Source organism: Somniosus microcephalus, chromosome 2 (genome assembly GCF_052327205.1).
Source record: "Somniosus microcephalus isolate GS21.2 chromosome 2, FLI_Smic_1.0, whole genome shotgun sequence".
Classification (NCBI taxonomy): Eukaryota; Metazoa; Chordata; class Chondrichthyes; order Squaliformes; family Somniosidae; genus Somniosus; species Somniosus microcephalus.
Window position 1 is genome coordinate 249,289,430 of NC_140988.1, and position 21,441 is coordinate 249,310,870.

Below are 21,441 nucleotides of genomic sequence, written 5' to 3' on the forward strand. Positions count from 1 at the left end.
CCACCAGGTGTAGCAGCACAGTGGTATACAGTTGGGAAGGAGTGGCCCTGGGAGTCCTCAACACCACTTGGAAGAAGCATTGAGAGTAGCAAGGGCACAGAATGTACTCTGGGTGAGGGACTTCAATGGCACGGTAGCACCACTACTGACTGAGTCCTGAACGACAAAGCTGCCAGTCTGGGCCTGCGGCAGGTGGTGAGAGAACCAACACGAGGGGAAAAACCTACTTGGCCTCGTCCTCGCCAATCTACCTGTCACAGATGCATCTGTCCACAATATTGGTAGCAGTGACCACCGCATAATCATTGTGGAGATGAAGTCCCATCTTCACACGGAGGACACCCTCCATTGTGTTGTGTGGTATTACCACCGTGCTAAATGGGATAGATTCAGAACAGATCTAGCAGCTCAAAACTGAGCATCCATGAGGCACTGAGGGCCATCAGCAGCAGCAGAATTGTATTCCACCACAATCCGTAACCTCATGGCCCGGCATATCCTTCACTCTACCATTACCATCAAGCCAGGGGGCCAACCCTGGTTCAATGAGTATAGAAGAGCATGCTAGGAGCAGCACCAGGAATATCTAAATATGCAGTGCTAACCTGGGGATGCTGCAACACAGGACTACATGCATGCTAAAAAGCAGGAGCAGCATGCTAGACAGAGCTAAGCGATCCCACAATCATCGACTCAGATCAAAGCTCAGCAGTCCAGCCACATCCAGTCGTGAATGGTGGTGGACCATTAAACAACTAACAGGAGGAGGCAGCTCCATGAATATCCCCATTGCAAAGATGGTGGAGCCCAGCACGTGAGTGCAAAAGACAAAGCTGAAGCGTTTGTAACCAGCTTCAGCCAGAAGTGCAGAGTGGATGATCCATATCAGCCTCCTCCTGAGGTGCCCACCACCACAGAAGCCAGTCTTCAGCCAATTCGATTCACTCAGTGTGATATCAAGAAACGGCTGAGTGCACTGGATACAACAAAGGCTGGGCACCGACAACATCCTGGCTGTTATGCTGAAGACTTGTGCTCCAGAGCTAGCTATGCCTCTAGCCAAGCTGTTCCAGTACAGCTATAACACAGGCATCTATCCGACAATGTGGAAAACTGACCAGGTAAGTCGTGTCCATAAAAAACAGGTTATAGTCCAACAGCTTTATTTGAAATCACAAGCTTTCGGAGCGCTGCTCCTTCTTCACCTGCGACAAGTGTCTGCTGCTACAGGATCTCCAGCTCCGTGTTGATGAGCTGGAGTCTGAGCTTCAGATACTGCGACACATCAGGGAGGGGGAGAAGTACCTGGACTCTGTGTTTCAGGAGGTGGTCACACCTATGAAGTTAATTAATTCAGATGTAGCCCATGGTCAGGGACCGGACGGTGTGACCACGAGTGAGGCAGGTACGGGGATCCAGAAGGTAGTGTTGGAGGAGCCGCAGCCGTTGCTCTTGTCCAACAGGTTCGAGCTTCTTACTCCCTGTGGAGACGGAAGCAGGGGCTGCAGGGAGGATGAGCAACCTGGCCACAGCACCGTGGAGAGGGGGGCCATTCAAGAGGGGGGAGTAAATAGAAATGTTGTAGTGGTAGGGGATAGTATTATTAGGGGGATAGATAGAGTTCTCTGCAGCCAAGAGCGAGAGTCCCGTAGGCTGTGTTGCCTACCCGGTGCCAGGGTTAAGGACATCTCCTCTGGGCTGGACAGAAACTTGGAGTGGGAGGGGGAGGATCCAGTTGTCGTGGTCCATGTTGGTACCAACGACATAGATAGGACAAGGAAGGAGGTTCTGCTGAGGGAGTTTGAGCAGCTAGGGGCCAAATTAAAAAGCAGAACCACAAGGGTAATAATCTCTGGATTATTACCTGAGCCACGAGCGAATTTGGCTAGGACAAATAAAATAAGAGAGTTAAATGCGTGGCTCAAAGACTGGTGTGGGAGAAATGGGTTTTGCTTCCTGGGACACTGGCACCAGTACTGGGACAGGAGGGAGCTGTTCCGTTGGGACGGGCTTCACTTGGCCAGTGCTGGGACTAGAGTCCTGGCGGATCATATAACTAGGGCTGTAGAGAGGGCTTTAAACTAACTAGTGGGGGGGGAGGTTCCCAGAGAGCAAATAATACAAATGGCAACAGAGAAGGTCATAGACTTAGGTAGCAGTGGGGAAATTAAAAACCAGAGCGTGTCAGGAAGGGGTAGAAGGTGTGGAGTAAAAGGTAAAGTAATAAAAAGGGCAATAGCAGGAACTAAGTGTCACAAAACATATTTGAAAGTTCTCTATCTGAATGCACGTAGCATTCGTAATAAAATAGACGAGTTAAAGGCACAAATAGCTACATATGGGTATGATCTTGTGGCCATTACAGAAACGTGGCTGCAGGGTGACAATGCCTGGGAATTAAACATACCAGGTTATTTAACAATCAGGAAGGACAGGCAGGAAGGAAGGGGAGGTGGGGTGGCTATGTTAATAAAGGAAGGAATCACTGTAATACAGAGAAATGATATTGGGTCAAAGGATCAGGATAATGAAACAGTTTGGGTGGAGATAAGGAATAATAAGGGGAAAAAAACACTAGTGGGTGTAGTATATAGGCCTCCGAACAGTCGCAACTCGATTGGACGGAGTATCAATCAGGAAATAGTTGAGGCTTGTAATAAGGGAACATCTATAATTATGGGGGATTTTAACTATCATATAAATTGGACGAATCAAATTGGGCAGGGCTGCCTTGAGGATGAGTTCATTGAGTGTATTAGGGATGGGTTTCTTGAGCAGTATGTAACTGAACCAACCAGGGGGCAAGCAACCTTAGATCTGGTCCTGTGTAACGAGACAGGATTAATTAAAAATGTCCTAGTAAAGGATCCCCTTGGAATGAGTGACCATAACATGGTTGAATTCCATATTCAGTTAGAGGGTGAGGAGGCTGTATCTCAAACAAGCGTGCTAAGCTTGAATAAAGGAGACTATGAAGGTATGAGAGCGGAATTGAGTAAAGTGGATTGGGAAAATAGGTTAAAGGATAAGACGATACATGATCAGTGGTGTACATTTAAGGAGTTATTTTACAAATTCCAAAAAAAGTATATTCCACTGAGAAAAAAAGGGTGTAAAAGAAAAGACAGCCATCCGTGGCTAAGTAAAGAAATTAAGGATAGTATTCGACTAAAAACAAGGGCATATAAGGTAGCCAAATCTAGTGGGAGGATAGAGGATTGGGAAAACTTTAAAAGACAGCAAAAAATAACAAAAAGATTAAGAAAGGGAAGATACATTATGAAAGTAAATTAGCAAAAAATATAAAGACAGATAGTAAGAGTTTTTATAGTTATATAAAAAGAAAAAGGGTGGCTAAAGTAAATGTTGGTCCCTTAGAGGATGAGACCGGGAAATTAATGGTGGGAAATATGGAGATGGCAAAAACACTGAATGAATATTTTACATCAGTCTTTACAGTAGAGGACACCAAGAATATCCCAACACTTGACAAGCAGGGGGCTATAGGGGGGGAGGAGCTAAATACGATTAAAATCACTAAGGAAGTAGTACTTGGTAAAATAATGGGGCTCAAGGCGGATAAATCACCTGGACCTGATGGCTTACATCCCAGGGTTTTGAGGGAAGTGGCGGTAGGGATTGTGGATGCATTGGTAATAATCTTCCAAAACTCCCTGGACTCAGCAAAGGTCCCGGCAGACTGGAAAACTGCTAATGTAACACCCTTATTTAAAAAGGGCAGTAGACAGAAGGCTGGAAACTATAGACCGGTTAGCCTAACATCTGTGGTAGGTAAAATTTTGGAGTCCATTATTAAGGAGACAGTAACAGGACATTTGGATAATCATAATTTAATAAGACAAAGTCAGCATGGTTTTATGAAGGGGAAGTCATGTTTGACAAATTTGCTGGAGTTCTTTGAGGAAGTAACATATAGGGTGGATAAAGGTGAACCAGTGGACGTAGTGTATTTAGACTTCCAAAAGGCATTTGACAAGGTGCCACACAAAAGATTATTGCTTAAGATAAAAAATCACGGGATTGGGGGTAATATTCTGGCATGGATAGAGAATTGGCTATCTAACAGAAGGCAGAGAGTTGGGATAAATGGTTCATATTCAGACTGGCAATCAGTAACCAGTGGTGTTCCGCAGGGGTCAGTGCTGGGTCCCCAACTCTTTACAATCTATATTAACGATTTGGAGGAGGGGACCGAGTGTAACACGTCAAAGTTTGCGGATGATACTAAGATGGGAGGGAAAGTAGTGAGTGAGGAGGACATAAAAAACCTGCAAGGGGACATAGACAGGCTAAGTAAGTGGGCAGAGATTTGGCAGATGGAATACAGTACTGGAAAGTGTGAGGTTATGCACTTTGGCAGGAAAAATCGTAGAGCAAGTTATTATCTTAATGGCAAGAAACTTGAAAGTACTGAAGTACAAAGGGATCTGGGGGTCCTGGTGCACGAAACTCAAAAGGTTAGTATGCAGGTGCAGCAAGTGATTAAGAAGGCCAATGGAATGTTGGCTTTCATTGCTAGGGGGATAGAATATAAAAATAGGGAGGTATTGCTTCAGTTGTACAAGGTATTGGTGAGACCGCACCTGGAATACTGCATACAGTTTTGGTGTCCATACTTAAGAAAGGACATACTTGCTCTCGAGTCAGTACAAAGAAGGTTCACTCGGTTAATCCCGGGGATGAGGGGATGGACATATGAGGAGAGGTTGAGTAGATTGGGACTCTACTCATTGGAGTTCAGAAGAATGAGAGGCGATCTTATTGAAACATATAAGATTATGAAGGGGCTGCATCGGGTGGATGCGGGGAAGATGTTCCCAATGATGGGTGAAACTAGAACTAGGGGGCATAGTCTTAGAATAAGGGGCTGCTCTTTCAAAACTGAGATGAGGAGGAACTACTTCACTCAGAGGGTGGTAGGTCCATGGAATGTGCTGCCCCAAAAAGCTGTCGAAGCTACATCATTACATAAATTTAAAACAGAAATAGACAGTTTCCTAGTAGAAAAGGGAATTAAGGGTTACGGGGAGCGGGCAGGAATTTGGACATGAGTCTAGGTTCGGATAGGTCATGGCCCTGTGGGTAGCGGAGCGGGCCCAGGGGCCGTGTAGCCTGATCCTGCTCCTGTTTTCGTGTGTCTAATGCTGTTAGATTCAGGAGATAGTCCTGTCATAGTGGATTGGCGGTTAGGATCAGATCAGCCATGATCTTATTGAATGGCGGAGCAGGCTCGAGGGGCCAATTGGCCTACTCCTGCTCCTATTTCTTATGTTCTTATGTTCTTAAATAAAGCTGTTGGACTATAACCTGGTGTTGTGTGATTTCTTACATTTGTCCACCCCAGTCCAACTCCGGCATCTCCACACCATAAAAAACAGGACAAATCCAATCTGGCCAATTACCGCCCCATCAGTCTACTCTCAATCATCAAAAAAGTGATGGAAGGTGTTGTCGACAGTGCTATCAAGCGGCACTTACTCACCAATAACCTGCTCACTGATGCCCAGTTTGGTTTCCTCCAGGACCACTTGGCTCCTGACCTCATTACAGCCTTGGTCCAAACATATTCAAAAGAGCTGAATTTCAGAGGTGAGATTAGAGTGACTGCCCTTGACATCAAGGCAGTATTTGACCGAGTGTGGCATGAAGGAGCCCTAGTAAAACTGAAGACAATTGGAATTGGGAAGAAAATTCTCCACTGGCTGGAGTCATACCTAGCACAAAAGGAAGATGGTTGTGGTGGTTGGAGGTCAAGCACCACAGCCCCAGGACATCGCTGCAGGAGCTCCTCAGGGCAGTGTCCTAGACCCAACCATCTTCAGCTGCTTCATCAATAACCTCCCCTCCATCATAAAGTCAGAAGTGGGGATGTTTGCTGATGACTGCAGTGTTCAGTGCCATTCACAACTCCTCAGATAATGAAGCAGTCCATGCCCACATGCAGCAAGACCTGGATGACATTCAGGCTTGGGCTGATAAGTGGCAGGTAATATTCGCGTCACACAAGTGCCAGGCAATGACTATCTCCAACAAGCGAGCGTCTAACCACCGCCCCTTGACATTCAACAGCATTAACATCGCCAAATCCTCCACCATCAATATCCTGGGGGGTCACCATTGATCAGAAACTTAACTGGACCAGCCAGAAATACTGTGGCAACAACAGCAGGTCAGAAGCTGGGTATTCTGTGGCGAGTGTCTCACCTCCTGACTCCCCAAAGCCTTTCCACCATCTACAAGGCACAAGTCAGGAGTGTGATGGAATACACTCCACTTGCCTGGATGAGTGCAGCACGAACACTCAAGAAGCTCGACACCATCCAGGACAAAACAGCCTGCTTGATTGGCACCCCATCCACCACCTTAAACATTCACTCCCTCCACCACCGGCGTACCGTGGCTGCAGTGTGTACCATCTACAAGATGCACTGCAGCAACTCGCCAAGGCTTCTTCGGCAGCACCTCCCAAACTTGTGACCTCTGGCACCTAGAAGGACAAGGGCAGCAGGCGCATGGGAACACCACCACCTCCAATTTCCCCTCCAAGTTACACACCATCCAGACTTAGAAGTATACCGCAGTTCCTTCATCGTCGTTGGGTCAAAATCCTGGCACTCCCTCCCTAACAGCACTGTGGGAGTACCTTCACCACACAGACTGCAGCGGTTCAAGGCAGCGGCTCACCACCACCTTCTCAAGGGCAACTAGGGATGGGCAATAAATGCTGGCCTTGCCTGCGACGCCCACATCCCATGAACGAATATAAAAAAAAACTGAGCTCTGGAGCCTGGCTGTCACAATGAATGGATCAAATTACACATTGCAGCAATCTTGATTATTCTCCAGCAGGCAGGATCAAATTACGCATTCCAGACAAACTATTTGGTGTGTCTTGTCCTCCAAGGGGACCAATCAGAAATCTGGTCTTGTCCTCCAAGGGGACCAATCAGAAATTTGGTGCTGCAAATAGACACAACCGTTTACAACTGGCTCCCGCGAGGCAGTTCACGCCTATGTTGGCCAAGACGACCAAAAAAAAAAATGGACATTTCTGATTTACATTAACAGTGCTAAGTAAGACCAGCCTAAGTGATCACTTCAGATTTCTATCTATGGCCTACACTAAACGTTTGTCCTCCCAGTACTTGTGGCACATGCAAAGTGGACAGGTCCTTAGCTGACCCACTATATGTTTTATAATTACCTCATTTTAACTTCCAGGCATAAGCGGCTGAGATATTGCCTCTGGGAGAGGCAGCAGCAATGGAACTTCGGCAAGCAGACAAGATATAGGCAAAGTCATCTGGACTAAGGCAGCAGCATTGGTGGGCAAGTCATTTGTATTCCCAGATCAGCTGTTTCTACTACAGGTAGTATGCTTTTCTTTAAATCAACAGTTTTCCAGCACTATTTAGCAAACTCAGAGGGCACAGGATGGCTGGTGAGTTTTAAATCATGAAGTGGGACAGGGCTTGGCCATTTAAAGTTAGTGTTACGCAAGTCGCCGGCATGCTATCTCTTCATCCTCCAACTGACAAAGGGATTTATCCCAAATCGGTGGCCTCTCTGGCAGAGGGGCATTGGTTAGTGCATAGGGGAAGGAACCCATTCATCAAGAGGTGTTACAACCACCCACCCCAAACTCCACAGGTAAAGGGATCCCAAGGCCAACCAATGAACAGGCAAATTTCTGCTCAACGTCCCCTTACGGGCAACAGGTACCAAACACCAACTTGAGCCAGAGACCATTATCCCCTCTCCCCCACATTATGTGAACTTTTGGCAGCCTTGCTCATGGAAATAAGATTATTTTTCATTGGCTGGTACTGACCATCACTGACAAATATAGCATTACATCTTGATCTAAAGAGCGATGCTGTTGAAACAAGTCATCCTGCCAGTTCTTGAAGCTAATATAGATTAGGAGGCAAAGACAGAAACAGTTCAGAATTCCTCAATAACTTACTGGTCTCATGCCAGTCAGCATTCCAACATATCCGGCAAAATTGGCAGACTTAAATATGGTTCTGTTGTTCTTCTGGAAATCTAGATTAACTGATAGAGGTTTAAGATATTCTGGAATTCTCCAGCTACTGTTTCTGAAATCCCAACTGCAACAGAGAGAAAAACAGAAGCATGATCAATACTTAGGATTAAGGAAGTAACTACATTTTTTCCAAAACACTGGCATAGAATTGTCACTAAACTAAAAGCAACAGTTTCCCTCCCTCCCCCTCCCTGGAAAAAAGCCTCTGGTATTATATTTTAGGTTGTCAAGTCAGTAAAGTGGACATATTTAGCAGCACAAATTTGACATCTTACACAATGCCATACCAATTTACAATGATTTAGCCAGCAAATCAGTTTGTGAATATAGTTAAGATCTAACAAATACTAACTTATTAACTGTAGAATAGTATTTATGGAGGATAAATGTAGGAATAGGTCAAGGTAGGACAAGAACCTTTTTGCATCATGTATGGCCTTTTTAAACTGTTGGGAGACTGTTAACAGTGATTGTAAGTAGGTGAACCAATGCACTGACTGCTCCCAACTGATACATCGAGGAAACGGTCATTGAAATAAAGTGGCTGACTGATTCTTTTCTCACCTCCTCCCCCACCTCCCACTGAAAACATGACTCCTTGCTGGGGTATGGCTCCATAAGGCTGGCATCCTCTGGTTTGTCATTCAAGTAGCCATTATTCATGAGAATTACTAATCCTATTCTCACGTGCACTTCCAGGAAGGTGAGGGAGGGATGCTGAATAGTGATCCGGAGCTGGAACTATGGCTGATTTTTCTTCCCTCACTCAGAGATTCTGGGGCCAATTGTAATGTCCCGATTGGCACTCTAGCCGAGAATAGTTAGCTCGCAACAGGCTCGGGTCGAACCAGTGACCATCCAGGTTAAACTACTCACTGAGCAAATTCAGTACAAACCAATTCGGATTCTACCTGGTCTAAAGAAGGATTTTAAAACTTACTGAAACAAGAAGCCTAAAGGGTGGTTCCCCTAGAGGAGAGGCCATCACCAAAACCAGTAGTGTAACTTCTCACTATTTTCAAAAAGGATTTTTATATCGTACACTTTTAATGTTTAATCTAAAGTCACCTTTACAGCCACTGACATTTATGTAAAAAGCAACTAATATTGCAAAAAAAAGTATTCCTATGAAAAATTATATATTCATAAATGTATAGACATCACATTGACAAAGACACTGCTCTACTCATATTAATGTGGTAAACCATTTCTGGTATCAGTTCTCTCCCTGCAAATTAGTGTGTACAAAATCTAACAAACAGAATCTAGCTATTTGAAGCAATGATGCTTGATACAAGATTATCAGATCTTAAACTGAAATTCACTTAACACTACCCAAAAAGGTTTTTTTATATAAATATAAATCAAATCAGGTTCTTACCCAAGGAATAATCCAAAATCCAGATTTCTAGCATGGTACAATCTCCCTAAAAGTGAAAGATAAATACGTTTAGTCCTTCTACCACGCTGGTCTCAACAATGCAGGTAACACAGTTTGAAGCCTGAGGACCCATTTGGCCCAGTATCTCGCGCTTTCAAACCTCACAGTAAAAGAAAAAAAAAATCCATTGTATGTAGCAAGGCATCAACAGGAAAAATGTACAAATAAAGGATTGAAGAAATTAGCAGATTTTGTAATTTGGGACAAGGGCAACACTCAAAGGACGTCTAATGACCCAAAAGGGCTACTAAAAATAAGTGTAAGTTCAAATATTTGATACATATCTTGCTGTAAAGGCTTATAGGAACATTTTTACCAAAGGATTCAATGAATTTCTTCATCTCTTGCTCTTCCCCTTCCCCCCTCCAATAAAATGTGACCAACACAACCAGTCGAGAAATCTTTACAATTGCTGACCTACCTGCTTTATCTTCAGCTACGAGTGACGTGCACACTGTGAATACTTCATAGAAGATATTGAAGAGCATAATTTCCCCTGATTTTGGGAAAAAAGTGGTTTAAGAAATAAAAACAAGTTTGTAAAAAAAAGCTATAATTGGTTATATGGTAAATGTAAACAATTACCTACAGAAAACCTGGTTATTGTCTACCTAACAAAGTTCAGAATTTTTCACTTTTAATAGTTGATCAGTAATTAGGTTTATAAAATGCCAGTTGTAGGTTTTCCTTGATTCAGAGCATTCGGGATACAGTGCCACTGAGGATCATCATAATTCTTATGATCAGTTTATACCTTTTTTAAGTCTACATAACAGTCACACCGTTTCAAAATAATTCATTGCATCAAAATGTGTCAAGAGTTTCACACTATGAGGTGCTATTTAAATGAGAGAAAATTACAGTCTAAGGCATACATCATTATATCTACTATTGCAGTTAATCTCATGGAATGGTTCACACATCAAACTGTGGGAAGTGTCACATGGCTTGAACTCAAAATCTCTAGAGTTGTTTATAATGGTCATCTAGGCCAGGAGTGAGTGCAACAACTTTTAAAATGGGATTCAGTGGTGAGGAGGAGTTGAACTCTGGGTAAGTAGTACAGAACTATTACTTTTTAATTAATCTGAAATTTAAGCTTAGATTTTAACTGCCAACTGACTTGCAGTTACACAGTTTAACAGTGAGTCAATTGCAAGTAGGGCAGGTGCTAGAAACTGTATGGCTGAGGGCTGACTGACCAGTTGAAACTGGCTTGTCCCCAAAAGGCATATAGAGGTAGTTATGCGAGCCACAGCTTGAGCCATGAGCACGTCACAGAATGAGGAGACGTCTAAAATGGGATTTTGGAGAAAGTGGACATTCAGTAGTGACAAGGAGGAGGTGCCAAGTAGACTAGCTGATATCAAAGTCTGAAGTAGAACAAACGATCTAAGCCTAAAAATGGCAGCACAGGAAAAGACAGTGATATGTCATTCCTGCAAAATGTGGGAGATTCAAGCATCAGGTGTTGACTTGGGCAAACATCTGTGGGAAGTGTCACATGGCTTGAACTCAAAATCTCAGAACTTGAGAAAGAGATGGATTCAATCTGACATCAGGGATGGAGAACTGTTTTTGCAATAAGACTTTGAGAGTGTAGTCACGCCAGTGAGAATGGGAGCAGGCAGAGGAGGAGGAAATATGGATGACTATCCAAGGGGCAGGGAAAGGCAGGAAGGAAAGGTTAAAATAGGAGGACCCAGAGCAACTTATGCTCTTAGATTTGAAGCTCTAGCTTCCTGAGAGGGGAGGGGTGAGGGTGAGGACTCTGGGCTGGGCTAAATAAAAATCAGAGACACCTAAACAAGAGATGGATTGAAGAGAAAGATTAGCTAGTAGTTTCAGGAAGCCATGGATAGAGGTCAGAAACCAATTAAAATTGAAGAGGTCCTATAAGAATAATAATGAAAAAACTAAGAAAACAATTAGAAGTAGCCAGCACAGATTTCAAAAAGGTACAATTGTTGTTCGACAAACCGCAGAATTCTTTGGGGAGGCAACAGACATAATAGCTGGGGGAAATGCAGTGCACAAGAGACAACATTAATAAGTAACAATGTCCACACTAACACTAAACCACTGTCATCCAGGAATAAACAGACAATTCCTATGACAAACCGCATCTATTCAAGAGTGAGTATCATACCCAAAGGTACTCCCGACGCATCTGCAATTCCCTTTAGTTCTTCATTAAATGGTGAAGGAAGTGTATCTACAAGTGGAGCCTGGAAGAAAAGATGCATTTCAAATTTTTGCACGATACTGAAATCTGAACATGTAGAGGATCATTTTGTCAGGTTTAATCTGCATTTTCCTCTCAAACGGAGTAGAGAGGAACAAGTTAACTGGAATTGACTCAGCTTAAAATTAGTGTACTTGGAGATGAGACTCACAATGTTGGGATTCAAGTGAGTTTATAAATAGAATGGCAGTACCCGGACAATTGATGGCATAACGATTCTTACGCTGTCTCATGTCCAGCTGATGCCATTCTATAGGCGCGCTTCTCTACAAGTGGCAAAATCTGATGAGCAATAAACCATCTGGGGTTCAAAACTTCAGGATCGCTACAGACCATGGGGTCGAGTTTCCGCTTGGGACGCAATCGGCGATTCCGGTGCATATCATGCCTAAAATTGCCCCATTTGAAAAGTGTTGTCTCCACCCCCCCACAGAGAGTCTCTGCTCAAACTCATTTGCATATCGCTGAGCACAAAATCTGCCATGAACTAGCGCAAGCGGGTAGCGTTTTAAAATGTAATTTTAAAAAAATGTTAAAATTCAGTTTAAAATATTCCTCAATATATTTGATAGTTTGATTAATACAGCCAAAAAAAATAAGCATTTTAAATCAGTGTCAATCCACCGCCTGTGAGTAACCCGATTTAAAATGAATGATTTAAAATATATACAAAACTATTTTCTAGTGAGATTTGAGTGCAATAGTCAGTTCCTTAGTAAATTTAATTTTTTTTAATTCAAAGCCTTTCAAAACTATTTTTGTGTCCGTGCACCCAAAAATTCCAGCTTAATTTTTGGAGCCTCCTCGAAAGCCTGCAAATGAGCACAATTAGCAGAAAGTCCCAATGGTGATTAATTCCAGTTTTGTGGGCGGGGCCTGCTTCTTGCGCAATGTTTTTAAAACTAGCACAAAAGTGCGCGGAAACTCGAGTTGCACTGAACGCAATTTGCGCTTAAAATTCTGCGATCTTTTGCGTCGGTTACGCAGATATTGGGGGAATTGCTATGAAAAAACCAGCGCAATTGAGTGGAAACTCCAGGCCAAGGTAATCAAATGGCCAGTTACGGAATAGTCCCATATCATTTTCACGTGTAAATCTTGTGTTTTGGAATCAAAAACACATCCTTACCAAACCTTTATCCACTAGTTCAATCAATTTGCCGCTTGGGAAGAAATCGTTTGCCAAGTCCTTGATCACCCGGATTAAATTGGTCAGCTGCAATTAATCAGTAAAGTTGCTTTGTAAGGTTACATATTATTTGGATGCACAATAAAATTACAAACTAGCTAAACAGTATACAGCAAAGCTATACAAATTTGTGCCACAGGTGCTGGCAGCCTTCTTCAAAGATTCATTTTTTAAAAAAAGTTAACACAACCAGGTTGTCGATTCAGAGAGAGCAGGGGAGTGATGGGGATAGGAGTAGAGAAAGAAAGATTTAATTTAGATCCATCATTTTCAAAATGGCCCAGTTCACTTTTTATTTTAAAGAAAAAGTTTTACAGTAGCATTCCTACATGATCAATAAGCAACCATATTTCACTATGGAGAAGGACGATGTAGGCACAGAAATCAGGCAGGGGGATTGTGAAATACTTGAACAAATTAGTATTGAGAGGGAGGAGGTACTAGCGGTTTTAGCGGGCTTAAAAGTGGATAAATCCCCAGGCCCAGACGAGATGTATCCCAGGCTGCAGTGTGAGGCAAGGGAGGAGATTGCAGGGGCTCTGACACAAATTTCCAGAACCTCTCTGGCCACATTTGAGTGAGTTTTGGGCTCCAGGATCTGATGCATGATGCAGATATACTTGCTGTGCTTGTAAGTGTCGGGCACAATGGAAGCAGAACTGGTGGAATTTCTCATGAATAGTTTCATACCCCAGTCCCTCCACTACAGGCAACGTCCATGCAAGAAGCACCTGCTCCCAGTTCTGGTGCCAGAGGACTGGAGGACAGCTAACGTAGTACCATTATTGAAGAAGGGTAGTAGGGATAAACCAGAGAATTACAGGCCAGTGAGCCTAACATCAGTGGTTGGGAAATTATTGGAAAAAATTCTGAGACACAGAATTAGTCTCCACTTGGAGAGGCAAGGAGATTCACCAGGATGTTACCTGGGCTGGAGCGCTTCAGCTATGAAGAGACTGGACAGGCTGGGGTTGTTTTCCTTAGAGCAGAGAAGGCTGAGGGGGGACCTGATTGAGATGTACAAAATTATGAGGGGCATAGATAGGGTAGATAGAAAGGAACTTTTCCCCTTAGTATAGGGGTCAATAACAAGGGGGCATAGCTTCATGGTAAGGGGCAGGAGGTTTAGAGGGGATTTGAGGAAAAACTTATTCACCCAGAGGGTGGTTAGAATCTGGAACTCACTGCCTGAAAGGGTGGTAGAGGCAGGAACCCTCACAACATTCAGGAAGCATTTAGATGAGCACTTGAAACGCCGTAGCATACAAGGCTACGGACCAAGTGCTGGAAAATGGGATTAGAATACAGGGCTTGATGGTCGGCGCAGACACGATGGGCCTCTTTCTGTGCTGTATAACTATGATGACTATTTTAGAATATGCACTTTATCATTTGTACACTTACACTCATGCACAGGAGCTGAAGCAGATTAAACTAATCTCTTCACAAAGCACAAGGAAAGCAAATGTCAGTGATTGCAGTAGATCTAAATTGTAAAAGGCTTCAATTTTACTCAAAACTAAGAATATGGTTACACACTTTGATTTGAAGACAATTAAAGAGGTTTACCTGCTACTTAAAGCTGTTCAATCCATTATAAACACATTCCAGTAAAATACTAATTTCTCTTCCCCTCTTTTTCTTGCCAGTTTCCCCCCCCCGCCCCTTCCCTCTGGGGTACAGTTACTTGGGTGTTGGAGGCTCTCAGGTACCTTGTTCCAGTGGCCATTATTCACATGTGAGCCCAGATAGTGAGTGTTGTTATTGGTTTGATTGTAAGGGATAACACTCAAGACTGACCTCACGCAACATCCACATGCATTTTCAGTTGGGGGTGGGAGGGAGAGGTTGCTGGGTAGCAGAGACCAATCTTATTGCCTTTAACACCATCCTGGTGGATGTAGGTTAACTCTGAACTGGGGAAGATCAAACCTGGGTCTTCCTGCTTTGTGTAACTCAGCTACTCTCAATGAATAAATGCAAAATATCAGAAAGTCAACTATTTCTATAGTAGAGAAGTACCTACACAAGATGGTGGTTACATACCTCCACTTTTTTATCATTAATCAACTGGTTCCACCTTATACGTGGCGCAGAATCAAGATTTATCTTGTACCAAGGAGCAATACCTTTAAACCTGTGAACACATACAGTACAGTGCTTATTTTATTACAATGCTGCATTAAACGGAAAAATGACTGTAATATCAGCATCTATACTATGGAACAACCAGATAACTTTTAGGCAAATATACAAGATAACCCAATACATTTTCTGATGTCCATTCAATTGATGATCTCCCTGATTAGGGCTTTAATATATCAGCTTTATAGTCTTATTTAACTAGATTATAAAGAGATAAACAAATTTATTTATTTATTATTATATTTTATTTATTTTTTTATTTTTTATTTTTTTAAAGAATTTTTTTCTACATCATCTACACGGCAATGGGGTTCAGCCATCCCTTTACTTAAAAAGGCGATACATGCTGAGACTAAGAACTAAAGTGGTTTACACAAAAAATCATAAAATATGGAAGATTCTATACACATTACAAATGTGCAGTGAGGGGGTTATAAAAGGCATGCATTTTGAATGTCAAATACTCAATGTTAACATTGATAGTGGCAAAATTACCACCATTCTCCTGCCATGGTAGCCTTTAAAAATGTTTGGTCGAATAGGTTGTAGAACTCATCTGAGGTTAGGAATGGGTGATTTTGCCAGCTTTTCAGTAACAGCTTGGACCCAAATACAAAATGCAATTCAGAATCCCGAAACCTCTAGAGAGGGGAACAAGTTTTAGAAGTGCTAGAAAAAGTTATATTAAATTCTCATTTATATGGGCCACTTCTACCTGATGAGAAAATGTGGGCAAACATTTCAAAAGTTTAAGGCTCACTGAGTAAAATACACGAAAAAAAGCTCAAACTTTCTTGCAGCGCACTTTGCACAGCTCTCAGGCAGCTGTACAGAAGGGAATATTGCATTTATTTTTGCTGGAATAATCATACCCATTAATTTTATGTCAGGCAGAGAGCAGTAAAAGATTGAATACTTGTGTAAAACCAGCAAGTCTCACCTGTAGGTTCACACCTTGTAAATAAAAAAGGTGCAACTTAATGAATTGGATTTTGCTGAGTGAAAAACTGCAGAGAAACATTTTAAAATATTTGTAAGAATATTTTAGTACTTACGTGGGACCAGCTGGTGGGTATGTGCCTCTTCTGCAATCTTCAGTATACTGCACAAATAAAGCAAAGCTTTTGAAAATCATGAACTTTCTTTTCACGTTATAGCAAAGAAAATTTGAATGATTTTCACAAAACAACTGTTACGGCTTTTAAAATATTCTCCAAATACAAAACGGGTCCAAGGTGTGGAAAACTAGTTTGTTCTGTACGTTACAGAGGCCAATGGTAGCAATTTAGTTTTTATAAACCAACACAAGTAGAGAATGGTAGGAAGCTAATGACAGAATGGTAAAGCAGAAAAAACTAGGAGTCCCGCTCCTTGGTGGAAATGCAGCGTAAATCCTGGGGTCAGGCTGATTTACATAGGAAGAGGGGTGGGTCGGGAATTGCAGGGCAACACCATTGCCATAAGGTTAATGGACCAGCCAGAGGTGGTTAAAAAAAATATAAAACAAAAGATTCACAAATTCAAAATTGCCATTAGGAAACCAGCATGAGTGTGTTTTTTGGGCTCCAGGATCTGATACAAGCACAGCAAGTATATCTGCATCATGCAAGTGTCGGGCACAATGGAAGCAGAACTGGTGGAATTTCTCATGAATAGTTTCATACCCCAGTCCCTCCACTACAGGCGACGTCCATGCAAGAAGCACCTGCTCCCAGTTCTGGTGTGATATGGCAGTGTTTAGAAGAGCGGCCAGAGGTTACGCCCTGAACCTCTTGCTTAAACTGTTGGCGCTGGGAGCCACGTCAGATGAATCAGGACCGACGCGCGCGTGCACGCACACAGTGAAAAAGTGTAACATCCCCAACGACACCTGGGAATCCCTGGCCCAAGACCGCACAAAGTGGAGGAGAAGCATCCGAGAAGGCGCCGAACACCTTGAGTCTCTTCGCCGGGAGCAAGCGGAAGCTAAGCGCAGGCAGCGCACGTCAACCTAAGCACCCCACCCACCCGCCCCTTCAACCACCGTCTGCCCCACCTGTGACAGAGACTGTAGGTCCCGCATTGGACTCATCAGTCACCTGCAAACTCTTTTTTTTAAATATGTGGAAGCAAGTCATCCTCGGTTCCAAGGGACTGCCTAAGAAGATGACACAGTGAGGACAAAGAAACAAGATTACAGTAAATAGTTCCCATTGAAGAGTTAGCACCATTACAGACAAGCTAGACGGGCAAAGCGGCCAGCTTCTGTGTTGTGATGTCTATGATTCTTCACTTTATATTCCAGCATCAGAATTTCTTCACTTCCTTATTTCAGCACATTTTTTAGATTCCATTCAACTGAACAAGTCTAAGTGGGAAATTGGTGCACAGAATAATGATCATACCCAATCTAGCCAGTGCAAACAAGGCACATCAGTCCAGTGAACATCAGCCTAATCCTGGTTACCTCAACTCTAGGAGTGTAATTTTACAAATCCACATCGCCAGCAAGAACTTTAATTTGCCAACTGCACTTAAAAATTTTTTTTCACATTGCAGTGAAATCAGTAACACTACACTGAGTATTTCATATTATGTTCACGTCACTACAAGAGAAATAACCATCAATTGTGTAGTAAATACAGAAAATGCTGTAAACACTCAGCATCTGTGGAGAGAACAGATGAGTTAACATTTCAGCTATGGACCCTTCATCCACACCTGAAACATTTAACTCGTCTGTTTCTCCCCCCACCCGCCCGACAGAAACTGACTGACCAGCTGCGTGTTTACAGCATTTTCATTTTTGTTTCAAATTTTCGGCATCTCCAGTTTTTTGCTTTAATTTACATATCTCTAGTGTTCATTACGTACAATGTCTCAGACAGCTTTACGGGACAGTGGATAGCGAATGAACATCAAACAGGATAGCAGGTCATTTCAAATTCTATCAATTGGTTTCTAGTTACTATTGCATCAACATTAGCTCGCAAAAGGGAATTGGATAAATACTTGAAGGGAAAACATTTATAAGGCTATGGGGAAAGAGGGGAGTGGGATTAATTGGATAGCTCTACCAAAGAGCTGGCACAGGCATGATGGGCCAAATGGCCTCCTTTGGTGCTATATCATTCTATGATATAGCGCCTTTAACATAGTAAAAAGTCCCACGGTGCTTCACAAGAGCATAAACAGACAAAGATTGTCACCTAGCTGAAGGAGATATTAGGACAGATGACCAAAAGCTTGGACAAAGTGGTAGGTTTTGAATGACCATCTTAAAAGGAGGGGAGGCAGAGAGGTATAGGGAGGGAATCCCAGAGTTTAGAGCCTTGATTGCTGATACCACAGCAGCCAATGGTGGGGCAAAAGAAGTGGGAAGTACACAAGATGCTTGAGTTGAAGGTACGCAGAGTTCTCAAAGGATTATAGGGCTGGAGAAGGTTACAGAGCTATGGAGAGGGCAATGCCAAGGAGAGGTTTGAACACAAAGGGAGCCAATATAGGTCAGCCATCCAAAATAACAACAGAAAATGCTGGAAAAACTCAGCAGGCCAGGCAACATCCGTGGAGAGAAAATAGAGTCAGCGTTTCGAGTCAAACCCTTTGTCAAGACTTGACAAAGGGGTTGACTCTATTTTCTCTCTACCGATGTCGCCTGGCCTGCTGAGTTTTTCTTGCATTTTCTGTTGTTATTTCGGATTTCCAGCATCCGCAGTATTTTGCTATCGTAGGTCAGCCATCCCTTGGGTGAGCGGGACTTGGTGCTGATCAAGACTTCCGCTTTGGCGAGAGTCTATCGCAATGGGTGCTTACAAGAAACGGTCCTTGTATGCGTGATTCGTACATGCACAGTACCCTGGCTATTGTGGCTTGCAGTCAATTCGCATTGTCTGCGACCAGCTGGTTCTGCTGCTACTTGGAATTATGAGTTTCCATACCAGCTGTGAGGATAGCGGCATTGGGACCAACAAAAATCACCTGGAAACTCCACATGACCTGAGGGAGCAGAAACTGGGCAGGCCTGGGGGAAGAAAGAGAGACAGCAACACAAACCGGGGTGGGGGGAGAGTTGATGTCGGCCTGTGGCGTGCGCTGTTGTATAAGGTGTTTTATTATGGGAGTCAGACAACTTTAATGCTTCTCCGAGGACTGAGCCTCACCTCCCTGAAGCTGGGCTTTAGCAGTGGGGTGTGGGAATCAGCGAACTGAATTAGGTTTGGTTTTGTTTTTTTTAAAATATAAGTTGCTGTGTATTGTTAAAAAGTCATAAAACTGTATGGAAATTTTAAGTTAGAAGTTACTTATATCGATGTTTTTGTTGAATCAGTGGAATTTACTTGGTGTTTCTCAGTGCGGTCGATACTGTACAAATATTAGTTATTTAAACATTAGTTATACTTAAATCTTTCTATTGTGTGTTCTTTAATTTATAAATTATGTTATTCGTCTTACTACAAAACAGTCAAATATTTATTTGGGGTTTGGTGATACTGAGACACTGTCTACTGTTTTACCTCCTTAGTTCAATGTCACGAGATCAAATATCGCAATTATGCATCACATGATCAATGCACATGATCAATGCACATGATCACAAGCCACAGAATCACATTTCCCGGAATGTCAACCACAATTAAGACATAGGCAGCAAAGTTTTGGATGGGCTTAAGTTTATGGAGGCTGAAAGATGGGAGACCTGTCAGGAGACTACTAGAACAGGCGAATCTGGGTGTAACAAAGGCATGGACGACTTTAAGAAACACGTAATAAATCTGAAAAGCCACACAAAGAGGCAAAGTTCCGGTGAAGGCAATGGAAAGTTAAACACCATCATTTCCAAGCACATCAGGAAAAATACATCAGGCCAGTTTTAGCCAACTTCTAAATACCACCTACAGTGTTTCTAAAGTGTTGGGAACTGCGCAACTGGTGAAAATTCAACAAAAAAAGGTCCAAAAAAGGACACCCGCAGCTCCTCCAAGTATGTGTGAAAAGTTCTTTAGTCGAAAACACCTGTTTCAAACATCACAACCCCTTACGCTCAGTCGCAGGGATCTGCAACCGTTTAAAACTATCCCGTCCGCCCCGCTGTTATGCAAACGCGGAACTGCGATTCCGGCCCAGTGGCAGCGCTCTCAGTCTCTGCGGCCCCGACTAACTGTGCATTCACTCACTCACCGGCGGCACAAACTGCGCCAATGTAAGGACCGCGCCAGCAGCCAGCACCAAGCACCAACTCCCCGCCTGCAGCTTCATCCTCGCGCCGCCGGTACACACCCTTCAAACGCCAGCCCGGGAGCCTGCGACAGCGGCTGGGAAACTGCATTGCACTGCAGGGGTGGGGAGGGGGCGGAGACAGGGAGGGGCCGAGCCCTCGCCGCCTCGGACAACAAGCAACAGCACACCAAGTCATACATTCAAGTGATCTCTAATTTCAGAGCAACCATCTATTATTGTTCCAAATCTGTGGGCCAACAAGTTGTGAGTGGAAAAACGCTTCCCCTCTGCCACGCGGCTTGGTTGAGCCCAAACACCTGATAAGTATCATTCCATTGGTTTGCTCATTCACTGAACTCTTTCCTGACCATTGGTCACCAGCAACAGTTAGGGCCCGCCCACCATTGTACACGGAGGGGCTGGAACCAGGGTAACCCCCTTGCTCTGAATGTTTAATGAATAATATTTAATGTAATATCATGCAAATGTAATCTGTACTATCTCCAACAAGCAGAGTCTAACCACCACCCAATGACATTCAATGGCATTACCATCGCCAAATGCCCCAACATCAACATCCTGGGGGGGTCACGATTGACCAGAAACTTAACTGGACCAGCCACATAAATACTGTGGCAACAAGAGCAGGTCAGAGGTTGGGTATTCTGTGACGAGTGTCTCACCTCCTGACTGCCCAATGCCTTTCCACCATCTACAAGGCACAAGTAATGAGTGTGATGGAATACTCTCCGCTTACCTGGATGAGTGCAGCTCCAACAACACAAGAAGCTCGACACCATCTAGGACAAAACAGCCCGCTTGATTGGCAACCCATCCACCACCTTATTCACTCCCTCCACCAGTGGCGTACTGTGGCTGCAATGTGTACCATCTACAAGATGCACTGCAACAACTCTCAAGGCTTCTTCAGCAGCACCTCCCAAATCCGTGACCTCTTCCACCTAGAAGGACAAGGGCAGCAGGCGCATGGGAACACCACCACCTCCAAGTTTCCCCCCCAAGTCACACACCATCCTGACTTAGAAGTATATATGGCTGATCCTTTATCATTGCTGGGTCAAAATCCTGGAACTTCCTACCTAACAGCACTGTGGGAGTACATTCACCACATGGACTGCAAGAAGGCAGCTCAC

At 43.5% G+C, this 21,441-nt stretch overlaps 1 protein-coding gene across 1 annotated transcript in view; it reads right to left on the bottom strand.

The window, feature by feature from the left end:
• asah1b (N-acylsphingosine amidohydrolase (acid ceramidase) 1b) overlaps window positions 1-20,416 on the bottom strand; it is a 33,294-nt gene extending 12,878 nt beyond the window's left edge. The window contains exons 1-8 of the mRNA XM_085970834.1: window positions 20,249-20,416; window positions 16,144-16,190; window positions 14,990-15,080; window positions 12,884-12,970; window positions 11,659-11,737; window positions 9,931-10,005; window positions 9,450-9,495; window positions 7,988-8,132 (exon numbers count right to left, since the gene is read on the bottom strand). Of these exons, the coding sequence (XP_085826960.1) occupies window positions 7,988-8,132; window positions 9,450-9,495; window positions 9,931-10,005; window positions 11,659-11,737; window positions 12,884-12,970; window positions 14,990-15,080; window positions 16,144-16,190; window positions 20,249-20,326 (648 nt within the window). The 5' untranslated portion in view covers window positions 20,327-20,416. The remainder of the gene's footprint in view (window positions 1-7,987; window positions 8,133-9,449; window positions 9,496-9,930; window positions 10,006-11,658; window positions 11,738-12,883; window positions 12,971-14,989; window positions 15,081-16,143; window positions 16,191-20,248) is intronic.
• Between the last annotated feature and the right edge of the window lie 1,025 nt (window positions 20,417-21,441).